General features: G+C 41.8%; 1 protein-coding gene across 1 annotated transcript; it reads left to right on the top strand.

Annotated features, from left to right (window-relative positions):
* Positions 1-174: 174 nt before the first annotated feature.
* Positions 175-6,884, top strand: prdm13 (PR domain containing 13). The gene is made up of 4 exons (XM_085472654.1): positions 175-412; positions 1,831-1,962; positions 2,080-2,200; positions 4,124-6,884. The coding sequence occupies exons 1-4, from the start codon at positions 245-247 to the stop codon at positions 5,611-5,613; spliced, it is 1,911 nt and encodes a 636-aa protein (XP_085328780.1). The 5' UTR covers positions 175-244; the 3' UTR covers positions 5,614-6,884.
* The last annotated feature ends 12,220 nt before the right edge of the window (positions 6,885-19,104 follow it).

Genomic DNA, 19,104 nt, shown 5'->3' with positions numbered 1-19,104 from the left:
CTACAATCCCCCCAATCTGAAACACCCTCACACACTTGCATCCCCAGATACAGGAGTGGGTGGGTGGGTGCGTGGCTGGGGGTAGGGTGGGGGGTAAACTTACTCTGCTCCATCACTAGAAAAGCCGGAGAGCATAACGCCACCGCGTCACTTTGAGGGCGGACATCGGCCTGTCCTCATCATCTCCTCTCGCTTCATCCCCCTTCCCTGCGCGCTCTCCATACTTCCGTCTCCATCAGTCTTCATGGTTCTGATCTCACCCCACGCCATGCAAGCCACCCGGGCGTCCACCACCGTCAGTGTGTTTGCGGACTGCAGCATCCCGGCCGGGCTCCGGATTGGACCGGTACCGGGCATCTTCAAACTCGGGAAGTACGTGTCGGACCGCAAGGAAGTAGGGCCCAAGAAAAAGGTATGTTTAGAGCATTAAAAGAAGAAACGTGGAATAATTGTCTCTTTCTGGAAAGTTCTTGTTTTTACTTTGCATTTTCGAGTTTTTTTTTTGTTATATATATTTTTTTTATTAATAACGGTTTTATTTTTAAATTAATTTGGAAGATATAAAGATTGATTTATTTTTGTAAGCTTGCCTTTATTCAAAATCATTTTCGTTATTCCAAGTTTGTATCGGAACTGCTTTATTCTTTCGCTGATATAATATACATTAAAGCATTTTACTATATTTATATAGTATATTTTACACGTGATTAGAATTATGTATATTATCTTATGTTTTTAAACATAAGTAGCTCCAGCAACACTAGAAATTAGATGTATATTTTTTTAAACTTGCTCTGTCAAACTCCATCGGGCCTTGAGTTAGGCTTTTAATTGGTTTGGCCTGTCAAGTTGGAAATAATTGAGTTCCATTAGCGGCTGACTTGTCAGTCTGTGCTTCTACTTAACCGGCCTAATGGGCGACCCGGGTCTGCTGTGTGGGATTTCAACCCCTCAGCCGCCTCACATTTCTCTGCCTGGCGGGCCTGTTATTCCGATGAGCCGTTTAATTTTAATCTAATCCGGCCACAGAAAGATGCCACTGAGACAACATCCTAAAACAAATCAGCAAAAATAAAGGAAAATAAAATTAATTTAAAAAAACATAAATAAACAACTAGATTGAAACAGTGAAACATGAATTAGACCCACGTTATCAGCAATTAATTATTTAAATTAAGTGAAGCTTGGGGGTTAAATGATGCCCATTCAAAGACCAGCATTTTTGCACTTTTTAAGTACTTCGGACTGGAAGTATGGGGGGGGGGGGGGCAAACCAATATATCTGCCCCCCTTTTTTTTTTACACGCGCAGTAGTGAAGACTTTGCGGCTCTGTGAGCATCTTTAACTGAACTGCGACGTGTTATTGTTGAAGCTGTCATCGGGGGTGATTGATGTGTCTAAATGCGTGGCCCCGGGCTGCCGGCGATCATCAGGTGCAATCTCTGTGTCACGCTTCGATCTTTAATGTCCTTGAACAGTTTAGAAACGCTCTGACACTCCTCAAATTCGTTTCCCATATCAACTCAATTAGGCCCGTGTGTCATCCTCTTTAATGAATTATCAGCAGAGCGGAAAAAGACGCATTAAGCGCGTTTTAAGGAATATTATTAGTGGCCGCTGAACCCTTCAGGTAGCTCGACTTGGAAGACAGTCGTTTGTGGCAATTTCGTTTTTTGTAATGTGAAAAAAGACTAAAATAGCAAAACTGCATTTTTTTTAAAGAAGGCAGCGACCTTTCTTTTAAAAATGTTCCTTTTTCTGATGGTCAAAAATGGCCCTCACTGCTCACGTTTGTCTTCATCGTGTTTCTCTTTCCCCCCCTGGCTCAGATCCGCTTGGTAAGGGGGGAGTTCGTAGATGAGTCAGGATGTCCCGTCCCGGACTGGATCGGATTAATCCGCGCCGCCAGAAACAGCCAAGAGCAGAACCTGGAGGCTTTGTCGGACCTGCCTGGCGGACAGGTGAATATTTTAAGCCCGTGACATCACAGTTAACGGCCTCGTGAAGTTTCTCATGAGCAAATTCCTTGCCCCTCTATATGGACTCTTAAGTTAACACTGCTTTTGTTTTTTCTTGAGATTTTCTACCGCGTGCTGAGAGAAATCCCCGCAGGAGAGGAGCTTAGTGTGTGGTACTCCAACGCTCTGGCCCAGTGGTACGACATCCCCACCACGGCCACTCCCACGCACGACGAGAAAGGTAAACGAGTCTGCAGAGAGTGGTGCTGCTAACGTGGACAGTTGAACGATTTTTAATCCAACAACAATAATAACAATATCATAAAAAATCTGTGACTTTTTTTTTCCTTCTAAGGACGCGTGTGTCGTTTTCACGTGAACACTACCTTCTGTGGCCATGGCCTCCGATTTACAGATCTGACACATCGACATGTTGAGGGTTTTTATCACCGTGCAGTTAAATGACTGCCAATACCCCATAATGTGACTGCTTTATCGCTCAGAGATGGAAATCAGTTGGATGTTTTTTGCTTCCCTGCAGGCGGATTATTTATTCATTTGCAATTCTCCATGTCGCGCGTTAAATAAAATATCGTGGTTAAGAAATCAAGTGAAGAATAATATAGCCTACTGGAATAAAAAGATTCGTGAAGGGAGAGAAAACTGAACTTTTAGCTGTATTTTGGGTGGTGTTTAATTATTAAAAACTAGTTCTTGTGGGCGGATGAAGACGATACAGTGGATAACAGATCATCAACGCAAATCATTTTTTGGAATAAAATGCTAGGATGAAATGATTCGATTTGCTAAGATTAAAATACAGAACACAAGAGGATTTCAGTTTTGTGAAAGATAATTTCTCGATGGGTTAAGATTTTTCATCAGCCCGTCTTCGAATTTATAATCAATTTGTGCGGGCCAAATTGGTGCAAAGTAGGCGTTTGCGCGTCGGGGATTAAACACTTAATCTTGGTTAAAAAAAAAAAAGCTCAGAAGAATTTAATCGGTTTAAAAAAGATTATCCACCGATACTTCATTGGAAATTCCATCAACAGGCGATTATTTTATCTTGCACATTTAATTTCGAGCTGGAAGGGCCTCTTGAATACTTCCCAAAAGCACAGCGGCGAAGCTTTAAATGATATCAAACTTGATTCAAGATGTTTTTTAAAGCTCTTACTCTGCCACAAAGTAGTTGCGGTTCTTGAAACACAGAATAAAAAAGTAATTAAAAGCAGAAACTGACGCGCCTCGGCGACCATGGAGAAAGAAGAGGCTGGTGATTCAGTCGCGAGACTGGAGGTTAACAAATGTCATCGCGCCATTAATATTCATGTATTCAAAAGCAAATAAATTCAAAAACAAGTGCTTCACGGTAAATTAGGTGGGTGCGTTAAGGTATTGTGGGCTAATGAATGCTAACTTTTATGTGGGGTGTATATTGCCCTGATTCTCCGGCCCAACACACCGTGTGCGCTCCTGGACATACGCTCTCCTCCATTATGAGGCGTCAACAGATGGGCCGCCGCCATTGTTTCCGGGGACTTGCGATTTCAAGCAACAGCTGCTGTCACTTCCACGGGAAAGAGCACAGAGAGGAAAAGTCCCGCATTCAATGCGTCGTTTTCTGAGCGCCAGATTGGGCTGGGCGTTTGCCCTTTTGATGGTGATCATAAACAATGGCCCGTATGAGGATTACAAAATCATTACATCTATATTAGGCCTAACCTCAGAGTGCTGGACTGGGGGTCATTATGATGGCTCCATGTGTCTATTACCATTTGGCACCAGATCTTAGAAACCGGATCATATCCATTAGGCTTGAATTGAAATTTCAGGTGATGTGTAGCAGTGACTGATAAAAATCTGTCAGAGTAAATGGGATATTTAAATAGGTTTTAATGTTATAGGTTGTTTTGTTTTTTTTGCGATAATGTAGTTGGGAATGGGAAACGTGTATTTTCTGATTTTTCAATCCTTTCAGCCCAAGCTTATGTTTGTTTGACTTTGTGTGTGTGTGTGTGTGTGTGTGGTTACATGTACAGTTGTTGTTGTTGTTGTTTTTTTTTTTACAAGTTACAGTGGCTGTTATTGCCATTTTACGCACGGGGTCTAACGCTCCACATTAATGTCTCTGTTGTTGTCGTATGTGTTGTCTCTGTAGGTGAGGAGCGTTATATCTGCTGGTACTGTTGGAGGATATTCAAATACCCGAACACACTCAAGGCTCACGTTCACTTCCACTGCGCACTGAGCAACGGGCGAGGGTTTGTGAGCAGCGAACAGGCCAGGGGCACAGAGACCTTCAGCAGGTCACCAAAATCTGGAGACATTCCCAACAACTCCGCCTCACCGAGGAGCGCTCACAGTAACTCCTCCATCACAGACTCGGGTCGGCGGGCGGTGTCCTCGTCCCCGTTTTTGAACAAAACGGGACTGTCAAAGAAAAGCAGCTCCGAGGAGCAGGACAGGGCCCTCGACATGAGCGTCACTTCAGGCAGAAACCAGGGGCATCTCCTCAGCCTGGGCGCCACCACTTCAATGCTAAGCAGCATGGGCTTCCATCCTGGTGTGCGCTCAGCCTTTAAGCCAACTGGTGTCTCAAAAGTCCCGGGAGCGGAGAGCTCCAGAGAGGAGGCCAACGGAAAGCTGAGCTCTATGGGATTCAGCAAACTCATTGGGAACATGAAACCAATCCGCAACGTGGGCGAGGGTCTAAACGCAGGAGGGAACCACCCTCCCAAGTGCCCACCTGCAATTATGGACTCCACATCTCCGATGGTGCCGTGCACAAACGCAATCCGAGGTTTCCCGCTGCTGCCTCACATGGAGGAGACCTCAGCTTTCAAGCACGTAGAAAGTCGTTTCCACTCCGGCCTGTCCCCGTCCCGTTACCCACAAATGCCCCCTGGTCTCCATTTTGAAAGACTCTCCCTCCCTCACTTCGACGGTGTCAAGACTTACGGTGGAGACTGTAACATCCCCCTGATGCCCTTCACTGTCTACAACGGGGAGCTTTTATACAGCTCCTCCTACTATCCGCTGAAATTCCACTTCAGCAACCTCCTCAAGTACCCAGAATCCATGTCATACTTTGGTGCACCCTCGCTGAGCCACGACCTGGGGTCGATCACGAACATTGACCGGGAGATCGCCATGCACACACAACAGCTGTCAGAGATCGCAGCAGAGAAGAACCGGACACGGCTGGATTCCATCCCCGCTGGAAGCACGAGCAACACCACTTCTGGCAAGCCTAAAAAGGGACATCTGTGTCTTTACTGCGGCAAGCTGTACTCCAGGAAATACGGCCTGAAAATCCACATGAGGACTCACACAGGCTACAAGCCGCTCAAGTGCAAGGTGTGCTTCAGGCCCTTCGGAGATCCCAGCAACCTGAACAAACACATCCGACTCCACGCTGAGGGAAACACGCCCTACAGGTGTGACTTCTGCGGAAAGGTGCTGGTGCGGAGGCGGGACCTGGAGAGGCACGTCAAGTCCAGACACCCCGGACAGACCGTCAAGAAACTGGAGGACAAACCGGGCGGTCTGTTCGAGGAAGCCGAGCAAAAGAGCGACAATGACAGCGACGTGGACGTGTGCTTCACCGATGACCAGAGCGACCAGGAGTCGAGCAAAAACAACGACTGAGATGGTTTTCACGGCCACATAAAGACTGGCATTGTCTTTAAATATTGTACACAGCAACACGTGTCATTTAGTCTTGTATGAAGTCTTGCATTTTTATATTTTAGATGCCTGGAAGGCTCGCGAACTACAAACATGAAGAAAACATGTTTCTGGCCTCGAAATAAACGTCACAATCCACAGCCTAGCTGTTAATCTCAGTAATAAGTGGGGAGCTAGGCTTAGTATTCAGTTTTCTCACGTTTCCCGGCTACTTCGGACCCCTAAAAACCCTTTAAGAAAAACAAAAAACAAATAAAGAAAAAAGAAAAAGATGATCGTTGCGTTTTTTGCCATGCAAACCAAACCACAACAAAAGTGAAAAACAAACGAGGAAGCTTTCGAATTTTATTTCAATCCTCGCTCTTTTCCACATTCCTTTTGATGCCGACGAAAACACATCTGCCAGCGATTCAAAAAATAAATAAATAAAAATATTCACATTTCAGCAAAACCGTGAAGGCAGCAGCGCAAAACAAGCAAACCTCAGTCACACAAGAAAAACAAAAGCTCACAAGACTGAATATGACGCTAAAACACATCTCCTTGATTTGGTTTGCAGTGTGAAACTATCTCTTGTAAAATCCCCCACATCCCCCTCCTCGCCAATTAATTTCATGTTTGGAACTGGTTCTTAACTAAAGGCCCACCAGAGGAGGGGTTAGCGTTACATTCACTAACACGGGATGTAGACACATGATCATTGTTGTATTTCCCCTCCCTCGGACTGTCAGTTGCACTTTAACAAACAAGCAAACAAAAAAACAGCAATGGGCATTTCATCTCCAGGACACGGCTGCTTAATTAGCTGCTGATTATTGATTTGAATATTGTATCTATAGCCTCACCCGCACCCTCCTCCTCCTTCCCACTCTCTCACTCACTCACTCACTCACTCACTCACTCACTCACTCACTCACTCACTCACTCACACACACACACACCGGCGCCTCGCGCACTGTTCTTAAACTTGCACTTTCTTGCCGAGGCGCGCGCCTCTCGCTGAGGCACCCGATAGCGTCCAGTTTATTTAAGGAATCACGTCTAGACAAAGAGTATGTATTGAGTGCAGTTATAGCCTATGTAAAGAAGTTGTAAAGTATGATATTTCAAATTTCAGTGGAGAAGTGATGTATACGTTCGTTTCAAAGTGATCTTGTCCACGACGGACAATGTTTTACTCCTGTCATTGAGTCGGTTGCTTTTTAAATAAATTTAATTTAATTTTTTTTCTTAAACAAGCTGTGTGTGTGTGTCTTATAATCATCTGCTACTTCAGACATAAAACTTCAGCTAATACACGGTAATAAATACATTTTTATTTATTAATCTATTTTATTGTATTTACTCAGATTTTGGAGGCGTTCAAAGTGGGCGTAAATTCCTCTGCGCAGTGAGTCGCCCCTATATTGCCCTTAAAACAAGCAGAATATATGTGACAATAAAGCAGGATTTCTTTTTAAAATATACATAAATAAAAAAATTAACAAACAAGTAGCTAGCGGAAGAGAAAATGCCACTCAACTTCAACTGGGTAAACCCGGCTTCCCAAAAGGACTTGTTTAAAGACGTCTCCTGCGTGGTGGAAGACAGTAGGCCCGCGTCTTTGTAAGCTAAGGTATGTTAGAAATATTTACAATTAAAATAGCAAAAAAGCGGACCCCTGTATTTGTCACACTTTTACATATTGTATTAGCAGATCGTTAAAGCGGTTGCATTCATGCGTCAGCAGCATTTTATTCTCTTTGCTGCATTAAAGAAGGCATTTTGTTTCTGTATATGCGCCACAATAAAGACATTTTCTAAAGTAGCTGTCGTCTAATGAAATGGTTTATAACCGTACAATATTTAAATGAAAATAAAATCGAGTAAAATTAATTAAACATAAAAAAACCAAAATTGAATAAATTGGAGGATTTTTTTCCGCGAAAATTAAACGAAAGCCAAAGGTCTGCTCCGGCCCACGACTGCATAGAGTGGGTGAAGGTTTCATCCCTTGTGGATGCTCTGGACGGAGGCAAGCTTTTTTTGTTGTTTGTTTTTTTCCTGCTAGCAGGGCGGACATTGCTACACCCCTTTGTTCTGCACACAGTCCCCCTCGGTTAAGGAGCGACAGTGTCCAGTATAAGAGCAATCACAATCAGAAATTCAGTAATACATAAAATCCATTTGTTGTGGCTTTCTTTTATAAATCACGGTATTTAAAAATGCGTCATGAGCTACGTGTTAATTTACCAACTTCCTCCTGCTAATTTTAAATGAGCACCGTTGATTGGAGTCCATCCCATCATTTTGAAATTAAAGCATGGCCCGGAAGGTTGCAGTGGGGTTGAAACCCGTTCCAGATCACATCCCGGGTACACCCTGAACAAGTTGCCAATCCGTCACAGGCATAACACAGAGCGACAACCACACACTTCCACAATCACACCTGTGGAAGTGTGAACCCAACACTGTTTGTCTTAGCACACAGCACACAGGAAAACTCCAAGCAAATGTCATTAAAGAATGACTATTATTAATTAATAAAGAGTCTCTAAACGAAAACATGTTTCAACAGTAAGACAGTAAGAAAATAATGAGGACAATAAAAAATGATTCCAGGCTGCGTTGTGTCCTGTTTACAACATATGAGAACAACGTAATCTCAGCTCAGTGTGGGTACAGTTTAAAAGTTTAAAAGGTTTGGCTTGGACATGATGTTAAGGTGCAGTTAATATGCTACTTGATGTTTCCTAATACTTACACAGATTTTTTTTTTTTTAAAGGTGCTGAACCGCATCAGCTGGCTCCATTGCATGTCTGCTTGGAGCTGATTGAGCTCCTCACTTTATCTCCTAGGGAAAGCCGCGCCACCTTCATTTATTTTGCTTTTATGCATGCTCTCATTCGTTTGGTCACTATCACAGGTGAGGGCAGGAAGGTAGATCGACCAGTAAAATCAAACTCTCAGCTTCACGCTCAGCTCTCGCTTCACCACAATAGACCTGTAAAACATCTGCATAGCCTGCTGCAGATGCCGCACCAATCCGTCAGTCAATCTCCTGTTCTTTTGTTCCCTCACACATGAATAAAACCCCGGGATCGAAGTGCAGTACAAGGAGAAATGTCAGAAATGCGATATGAATTAGCAGAATTAGCAGTTTATGAATTAGCAGTTCAAAAAAGTGAAGTTCCACGAAAAGCAAGAGTAATTACAAGAACTATTTTTTCATTAATAACGTTGCTCCTTGCAAACAGCGAAGAAAGCGGTTACCTTATTTTTGCATGCAGCAGAGCTCAGTCTGCCTGTAAATGATTTAATGTTCCTTTACAAACCTCACAGCGTGTAGTAAACACGAGAGAAAGGAAATGAGGCATTTCAGCTTCACAAGCAACCAGGTTTTCTGTCCATCTGCTACCTGCTGATGGACAGTAAATTTGAAGGTTATGTGAAGTGCTCTGAGCTCTGCGCAAAAACGTTTGTTAACATAAGGCAATGGCAAGAAAAAAAGAAGCAGCCAAGAAAAATATCTGAATATAATAACTTTAGAGTCATTTTTCTGCTTATCTGTCCTTCTACCAGGCAAGTACTCCGCTGTCCAATCAAGAGTCTCTAACCCCTAAGATATTGAGCATTACTGAGAATACTGACTGTAATTACTGGATGTTAAAATGCAATCCCTGAAAATGTAATGCTATTCCCACTGAATGCAGGAACGCATGTGCACAAATCATCAGAAGTCTTGCACCAGATCGCTGCCATTTAAAGACAATCCTCAAAGCAAACCAAACACACTCTTCTTTCCCCAACATCTCTGACCACTTTTGCCTCTTTTGTGGCAAAAGTGCTCTTTGAGAAAGAAATTGACCCGCCTGGCACTACACAATGACAATTTACTGCTGTGTAACGGGTTGGAAAGAAATATGACATGCTTGTGCTCCATATCAGCGAGTACTATTCCAATCCAAGCACCATGTGTTATGCTTTAATGGATATGAGTGAAAGCTGTGACTCTTTCCATCCACCTAATAACTGCCCAAAGTGGAGCAGTGCTAGGCTTCTGGAGAGTTTTCCATTAGTGAGGTGAAATGGATGGTGGGGTTGAGTGTGAGTCAGGCCTCCGTGACGGTAAAGGTATGAACAACAAAGAGAAGCTTTTAATTTGTGCTTGATCTTGGTTCACCTGCTGGTCACGAGCCCTGGATAGTGGCGGAAAGAATTCTATTGCACATACAAGAGATACAATTAGATTTTTTTTCCAAGGGGGAAGGTGACTCGCTTCTCTTGTAATCCTAGTGATTGCATACCAAAGCTCCCTTGGCTGCAGTGTATTATCTTTAAAATAAAGACATAGCGTTGTGCTGCTGATTTTATTTTGGATGCAGTTACGTTCCTTGGGACTTGCATAGTTTAAGACAAGAAGAACAACGGGGCAGCGTGAGGCACATGAAACTCTCAGCAGAATGTATACTGAACATGTAATCTCATTATATTTAGCCACAAATGCACACCATGATTTGACCTCCAGGAATTAATGTAATTAAAAATAAACTCAGCAGGGCTGCAGCTTCTGGAGGGATCACATGTCCCCTTTATGTGTCTGTTCACTTGTGCTCACTGTACCCTGTATTATTGTCCCTCCTCCGTTTAAGCCCACAATACTCAGGGCTCATTACTGTGGGCCCCCGCATAAGTCTGGATCTGATCCAGACACTGTTTGCAATCCACCCCCCACCCCACTCTCTCAAACCCCGCTTGCTCATCCCCTCCCACCAGCGTTTTCAATCAATTAGTGCCGTTCATTAGTGGGAACACCGGTGAGGGAAAAAAAGAGTTTGACTGGGGGGTTTGACTCCCAGCCTAGAATTTGATCCAAAACTCGCCTTCATTGGGAAGCTGACCACCACTCCAGACAGACTTGTTTCCAGGCTACAGCTAAGCCTCTTCTAGAGGCTTGGTGCAGGTATCCTCGATCACAGGAATCCTTTTTTTGTTTTTTAACTTTTTATTTTGTGCTTTTTCCAATTTTATAGTACATGCAAACAAAAAACACGAAAAAAAAAAAGAACACAAAAGAAACAAACCAAAAAAAAAAAAAGGACACCCAATCTGTGGAAGAGGGGAAAAGGGGGAAAAAACAAAACAAAACAAAAAAAAACAACAACAATGAGGAGAGGTCCCTGCCCTATGGGGCTGAGTGAGTCTTATAGGCTATCCATTTTGTCCACTGTTTTCGGTGTTTATCAGATTTCAGTCTCAAAGTGTAGGTCATTTTCTCCATTATATATATGTCCTCGATTACATCAGTCCATTCTTCCAATTTTAGGAATCCTTTTTAAACTGCTTACCTCTGCCGACAACCATGTTGTTGATCTAAACTTCTAAACATGCAGTTTTGTGCATTAATAAGTTACACATGCAATTTTAAACTCATGGATTTAAAAGTGATCTAAATATCTTTAATCATTTCAAATGGAAGTGCATTGTTTTTTTTTTTGCACCCTCTCATTGCAAAAGGATGAATATAAAGCAATGCAAAACTCAGCACCGGTTATCATCCATAACACAAACAGAACGTTCTTGGCAAGTGTACAGAAAAAAAAGAGTATGATTACAACAAGGACACAAAGACTGTGTCCATCCATCGCTTTCATAAGAGAAATAAAAGTGATGTTGGACTGGATATATTTATTAAGTAGGGACTGGAATGGATAGTTGAATGAAATCTCTAGCTGCACTGCTTGGAGGAGATCTTCAATTATAAGTTTGAGGGTCTATTTCTCACCTGTTTTTGGATTTTCAAAATAAATGCAGCGTTTAAATGCTTTAAAAAGCATCAGTGATAACAAATTTGAAACAGCTTAAAGTTCCGTGCCTTTATCTTTGCTTTTCCCTTACAGGAATGACTGAATTAATTTCACTTTTATTCAACAGCTTCTGACAATCGAAGGCCAGAGAATTGTTAATACAGTGTGATTGCAAATACCAGGATGAAGGCTATCTAAAAATGACCATCCACCCTGGCAACTAACAGGCCTGTCAGGAGTTTGCATAGACATTTAAGACTGCTAGTTTAAAGGAAGTTAAAAGCACAATGAACTGAACACCAGATAATTATGAAGAATAAACAGTTGCTGAGATATCTGCTGAAGTTTAGCATGCTATCGTGCTAGCATCATCTCATATCCTTGCATGAAAAAAAACATTTGTAAGACACAAGCGCTGCCCAGAGGTCATACTTCTGTTTTCCACAGTCCATGATCGTGCCCTCTTTCCAGTCATGTTAGAGGACGTTACTGAACTGAAGAGTAGGTTGGCTATTAGCTGGTTAATAGTTTATGCTGTAGCACTGTCAAAGTTGGAGTCAATAAGAAACTACAGGGCACTCTTTTAGCATGAGGTTACAGAGCTACACTACAAGTAACAAACAAACAGTCAAACATCTGTTGTTACTTGTAGTAAAAAAAAGTAAAACGTACTAAAATAAAGTCTTTAACGCCTTAAGAACTAAAAGATCACACCATTTTAATCAAGAGCTAGACGTTTTCTTGAAAGAACAATTCACACGATGTTTAGCTATGCCACTACTGGGCCCTATGGACAGCAGTGTCTGTCAGTCAGACCGCCACAGTCTTTAATGTGAATTATCTCAGCAACTATTACACTAGCTGACCAGAATGTTCACAATCACCACACGATGAATCCCCCTTCCCCTATTTTCCCCTCAATCTACCATTATTGGGTTTATTCTGAACAAAAAGGAACTCTAATATGTCTCATGATCACATAACTTTAATTTTTTTTTTTAGCTACGTTGCTTCCACATGGCCGTAATGCAAAACTATGGTAAATGGGTTGGTTCTTATGTGTATCAAAGCACTTTACACAAGTTGCTCTCTATGCTCTTTCTATGTAAGTGCTTTCTATCCAACATTCCCACTCTGACAGAGAACTTGGGGTTAGTATCTTGGCCATGCAGGTGGGAAGAGATGGGGATCAAAGCTCCAACCTTCTGATTAGTTGGTGATCTGCTCTACCACCAGAGCTACAGCGAACCCCAATACTAACATGCCTTGCATTGAAGCGTCAATATAAAATTTGAACATGTATGCTTACGTGGTAATGTGATGTGACCAATTCTAGTCCTTCACTGCATCTGATAATTCTTAAAGATAAAAATAATAAGAGTGAAAGAAGTAAAACGAGTAGAAAGAAAGACAGAAATTATGCTTTGACCCTTTTATGATTCATGATTTCAGCAGTTTACAAAAATAAAATTGTTGTGTGTTATTTGACCTTTCCTTATATTCAGTGTTGCACACCATAACAGGTTCAACTTGCCCACACAATACTGAAGAGCCCGATTTTTCCTACTGGCAAAAACAAAATAAAGTTTAAAAAATCTCAAGGCTGCCTTATTTTTTTTGGAGAATAGCAAAGGAATTTTTAAAAATTTCTCTTCAAATCACAAACATCTCTCTCGCAGTTTTGTGTTTTTTTTAATGGGTTTATGCGTTCTCTCACCCCGGTTGTTGCGTTCCTTTGGTCTGTTATCATGTCTCTCAAGACCAGCTGTTCACACCTGCCCTGCCTTCCTGTCTGCCGGAACACCTTGGGTGTGTTAAGCCCTGAAAACACCATGCAAAATCTTGCTACAGTGTAAGACCTGACAGATGCGTAAACGACTTGATGCTAAGTGTATTTCAGATTTTTATTGTCACAGTGGAAAGTGCAGTGCTTTAGGATAACTCTATCAGGTGGTAGCTCGATCAAAGCATTGGGCTGAGTGAGTGTGCCTTCATTAATGTGTCAGGACACCCAAAATACAGCTTTCCTTCTCTAATGTCTGGTTTTATTTGACCAGGTTTTGAAAAATTGTTTCTTGCGATGTCTGCCTAAATCCCAATTCAGTGGATTCACAATTGCAGAACTCTGAAAACACTTTTGGAATTTTCAAGTAAGTAAAAAGTTCCGATGAATACTGTTCACGAGAAGGTAATTGGAAGATTTTCACAGGGCAGACCTTTCATTTATATTTTAAAGTTTTTTTCTTCAATTCTTTAGTCATCATGAATGAAATTCCATCCCTTTCCAACATACGGGGGTTGCAGCAGGCACTCAGATCAACACAAAGTTTTTGTGCAGTATCGTTGAACCAGTGGTTTCATGTGTATCCCAACATCAACATCACAGTTCAGTTCGGCTTCATTTATACAGCGCCAAATCACAACAACGGTTGCCTCTAGGTGCTTTATATTGTATTGTAAAAACCCTACAATAATGGAGGCAATAGAGAGAGATGCACAATCCAGGTGTCGTTTATAAAGGACTCCTCTCCAAGAAGTCCGCCTCAAAAATCTGAGGCAGTTTCAAAATTTGGCCCTGAACATTTTAAATGGTAAATGGTAAATGGCCTGTATTTATATAGCGCTTTACTAGCCCCTAAGGACCCCAAAGCGCTTTACATATCCAGTCATCCACCCATTCACGCACACATTCAGACACTGGTGATGGCAAGCTACATTGTAGCCACAGCCACCCTGGGGTGCACTGACAGAGGCGAGGCTGCCGGACACTGGCGCCACCGGGCCCTCTGACCACCACCAGTAGGCAACGGGTGAAGTGAATTTTAGGTCGGTTTAAAAACACATCTATTGATTTCTCGACGGAAGATCTGATCTGAGTAGCTGTTCTGCTCAGATCGAGGACAAAGTAAATCCCCGCTAGACGCACGTAGTCTTGGAACACCTACACAAATGGCATTCAAATCCAGCTCCATGATGGCAGCCACTCAGTTATGTGTAAAAGAGAATCAATAGCACGAATAAAACCTGCAAGGAACTGGGTCAGAATCAGCACAGACACCAAAGAGCAACCTGGTCTCCAGGAGCCACTGGATGAAGCACACAACAGCTTTCATTACCGAATATTAAGAAATAGGTTTTTCTTCAATACCATTAATGTTTTTTTTATTTTATTTTACTGAAGCACCTGCCTTTCCCACAAGCACAGACAGGCAAAAAGAAATACTAGCATAATGTGATGTTGCTGTTTTGTTATTTCAAGGCCACGGCCCACGTTTTTTTTAATGTTCACCAGTCTGTAAAGGGAAAAATCCACTGCTGAGACTTTTTAAAAAAAAAGCATGTAGCAATAGAAGTGTGTTTTCTGCACAGCTGAATATTTCAGCATACTGTTATTTTTTGTTGTCAAGCATGGCTGCTAAAACAAATCATGTCTCTGAAAAGGACACAGCGAATGTTTGTCTCAGTCTCTCAACGTGACAGAGCTGATGTTGCCTGACTGCTCTACTGCTGGCAGCTGGCTCTCCTGGAGCAGGTAGACCAGGAAATGAAAGCAGGTAGAGCCAGCATGCACAACTGGTCAGACAGAGCTTGAAAGAGATCAAACAAATAGAATCGTGTGTGCACACCACCTAGCTGTACAAATGATGTCTGCAAAATCATGTAGCAGACGAGCAGGCCTCATAGCCATGACGGGAGTCTGTCAGCCGGCATGTCAAGTGACAGAGTGGCTGCAGGCAGCTTGCTCTCCTGGAGCAGGTAAACCAGGTAGAGTAAACACACACAGCTGGTTTCACAGAGCTGCAGAGAGAGAAGAAATACACACATGTGAGAAGACATACATAAAGGAGCGCAGAAAGAAAATGATGCATGTTGACATGCACGCACATATCTGTAGGGAGTTGCACAAAGAGGTAAAAGGAGGGACACAAATTGTAATCAGAAAAATGGACAGATGGACGAGCATGAGATGTACAGCCAGTGAAACAAGCTGACAACTTTGGCTCAGTCGGTCAAGCAGGCAGACTGCTGTGTGGGAGTCCACTTCCTCAACTTAAGTCAGAGAGAGACTATTAATCCCTGATCACGGCCCAGCTTGTCAGTTGTGATATCAGCAGGTAGAAGGTTTAGACTGTGGCACACCAGCTGTGGCCCACTGGTACCCTCTCCTCCTCTGTCCCTCCACCACTTCTGCAACACAAACACATGCTAAACAGGGCACTGTCTCCACCGGCTCCCACATTCAGCTGCAAATGAGCCTGCTCAGGGCCCCCAGCCCCATTTGATGTCATGAATAATGAGGATGAATTTTCATTTGCGCAGGTTTCTGAAAACTATAATGCCTATTGTTTAGTCTTCTCACATCAAGCAGTCAGCTCTGTGAGCTCGGGAGTCTGTTTATGTGCAAGTTTCAAATACACATTAATGACAGGTTTTAGTGAAGATATTGTGGCTACGTGAGACTGACTGTGCTACCAAGTCAAATAAACTGTGGTCTTCTTTTGATGCTCAGCATGTTAAGCATCAGTGCACACACAAGGCTCCTCCTTGACATGATGGACATCTGATGAAGTGGATGTGAAGTCCTGCTGGCAGCCTTCTCTCCCTGAGCAGATGAACTAAACTTAGGAGACGTACACACGTGATTATAAAGAGCATGTAGGAAGAACACCAAGCTCACAAAAAACCAAGGTTGCTGTTAGTGTACTAGCTGCTGGTATACGCACACACCCACAAACCTGAATGTCTCAGAAGAGAGAGAATACACAAGTCTTAAAAACTAAAATTACTATTGGTAAAATGACAAATGTGTTATAATAAGTCAAAGTCAAAGTCAAAGTCAGCTTTATTGTCAATTCTGCCAAATGTACAGGACATACAGAGAATAGAAACTACGTTACTCTCAATCCCTAGATAAAATAGCAAATGAACATTTAAATATAAGAGTGATTAAAAATGCAAGTAAAATAATTAAAAAGTAAAATTTAAATAAATAAATACAATACAATTTTTACATATAAAAAGAAAGCTATACAATATACAATATAATGAGTAAATGACATTGAGTGCAAACCAGGCAGAGTAGTGCAAATGGGCAAATAGTGCAAATGGAGATTTGGTAATGTACGGTAAGAGATAGTGTAACAGTAATAATAGATATAAAGGAATGTTCCAAACACAGACAGCATAAAAGACGGACATAGAGTAGTTCTCGGGTCTGAAAATATTAAATATATCCAATATTAATATTAAAATATTAAAATGAAACCTGCCCTTTTTTTAAATGACTGTCACCATCACTGTGGTTGCAAAAAAACTTGCAAAAAAGTATTTTGGGCCCGAACTCAGTAATTACTTTCCCACTGAGTACACAGGCTCAGTTTTATTTAAGATGATACTAAAAAAGTCCATTTTGCAAATTGTGGTTGTTCTAAGTGTCAAAAAGGAAGATTAGCCTGTCCTCAGTTTTCCGATGTCGTAATGTAGGAACGTGTTGGGTGCCCGAAAACGTAATATGTTGACGATTTGTCACCTGGTGTAAAATGTTACGCTATGGGAGTGAGAATGTGTTGTATCCTGAATGGATAAGGATTTGTGGATAAGTCCTCAGCCAATGAAGCAGCATCTTTATAGCCATATCCACTCCTGATTCTGATTCTGACCCCCCAATAAAATAGTGAAAGCACTGAAATTGAGGCTTTCCATGTGAGACTTCTGCAAACCAGTGGGTGATGTCATGGTTTCTGTGTCCATCTAGGTCACAGATACCATGGTATCTAGGTCCAAACTCTGAGGTCACCTCTAGATTTAAGCCCTGACTTTGGAGCAAGACCCCAACTGAATATACACATTTGTGAGTGGACCACTGTTGGCATTGGTATTTAAAATTAAAAATTGGTATTTAAAATTTAAAATAAATACCAATTTTAAATTTAAAATAAATAAGATATTACACACTACTTGGTACTTTAAAAAAATAATGCTATACACTACTTTAAAACTACCCAGGAAAAGTTATTTGTTGCACTACTCATTACACTGACATGGTGTGTGATGCAGTGTCGGAAAAAGGTAGAGGCAGAAATTGAGTCTACAGTGCCACTAGTGTCAGCAAACACTTAGCTTTTTCACTGGTTCTTGCTAGCTTTGTGCTAGCATGCTGTCTGCGCAGATGCTTGCAGAGACTCAATTTTGTGTCGCCAGCAGTGGATAGCTGTTTTCTGCTAGTGCACAGATTGGACCTTACCATTGTGCTCTTGTCCTTTCATGTTACAGAGAAAAATGTAATGTCCACATCGCCACTCCTCAACAGTGGTAAACTGCTCGACCACTCCTTCCTGCACATGAACTGAAGTCAGGTGATGCTAGCATAAGTGTGCAGGAAAAATGCTTGTGTGAGTTTTTTTCTTTCCACCTGCTCATCTTGCAGATAACTGAAGGTTTTTAAGACAAATAAAAAACTAATAAATGTAATGCATTACATTACTACATTAAAGTCAATGCTGTGACAATAAAGCAACTCTTCAGTGAATTCTGACTGAGAAAAAAAATCTTCTCCTAAATGAGTTCTGTTATACCAAAACAAAGTGAAGACATTTTGGAAATAATGGGGCTGAACCGTGACAATCTGGACTGCGCTGTGGAAGAAGATGGATCGAACAGACAGGGAACAAGTGTGAGCCACAAAAGTAGCAGGTCTAGCTCTCATCGACTAACTGGCGGGTGAATAGTTGGATTTAATTGAAGCCCACAGGCTGCTACAAGTTACTATCGATAGACTGTTTATGTCCATAAGAGACTACGAGTTAACATATTATCTAACATCTGTGGTAAGTCATGGCTATATCAATGTGCTCAAACTAATCTTATGTGAATGGTATTTGACTGCCGAGGTAATGTTCACTGAGCTGAGGGTGAATAAGTTCTACTCCTAAAAAAGACTCTAAATATTTGTTGAATGTGGTCCATTGATTTCCTCATTACCCTCAGCCTACTAAACAACCAGGCGACTGCTAATGCACTAGTCATTACCATTTAGAGTACTGGCCAAGGTCTCAGAAGGCAAACCTTTCTCTTCGATCCTCAAGGGCATTCATTGCTGTGTTGTTGTGTACCCAGTGAGTGCCAAGTTTACTTTACAGACTGAAAATAACAGTAAACTGCTGCAGGAGACCTTTTGTTTCGTTTTGCATTTCTTTGGCTGTTCTGCATTGAAAACCATGCTACATTGTGTGGTGGCCCTGGCAGTTCAACACACTGCTGCCTAAGACATTACAGGCAAGTAGTCACAAAAAATAGCAAACCTAGTAAACACATTCCTCAGAGCTCAGTGTTCAAACATATTGTCTTCCCGGTACAGTAAACTCTTGTCAATGGGTTTGCATTTGCAGCGCCAAGCTATGTCTTGATAAGCTCATATTCAGCACGCTGCTCCAGCAGCTCTTTCAAAATTCAGACTTTAACTTGTGAAAAGATATGCATTACTCCGTTTATTTGGTTTTCATTTGTGTGTTTTATAAACTAACAAGAAGCACTCAGAGAGCTCAAACTTCCACCAAGCCAGCTCACTCCACGATCTCTTACCTACATATTAATTGTTAGTTGTTTTCTTTGTTCTTTGTTAATGTATGTATGTATGTAAAGAAGTTTGTGGTGCAGTAAAATAAT

Source organism: Copadichromis virginalis, linkage group LG11, assembly GCF_057382275.1.
Source record: "Copadichromis virginalis isolate Kocher_CV1m ecotype Utaka linkage group LG11, C_Virginalis_male_GT1.1, whole genome shotgun sequence".
Taxonomy (NCBI): Eukaryota; Metazoa; Chordata; class Actinopteri; order Cichliformes; family Cichlidae; genus Copadichromis; species Copadichromis virginalis.
This window is presented reverse-complemented; position numbering and strand designations above follow the sequence as displayed.

Coding starts and splice junctions, on each gene's coding strand:
- prdm13 (XM_085472654.1), top strand. CDS start 245: ATGGTTCTGATCTCACCCCACGCCATGCAAGCCACCCGGGCGTCCACC. Junction 413..1,830: donor AAGTAGGGCCCAAGAAAAAG/GTATGTTTAGAG, acceptor CCCCTGGCTCAG/ATCCGCTTGGTAAGGGGGGA. Junction 2,201..4,123: donor TCCCACGCACGACGAGAAAG/GTAAACGAGTCT, acceptor TTGTCTCTGTAG/GTGAGGAGCGTTATATCTGC.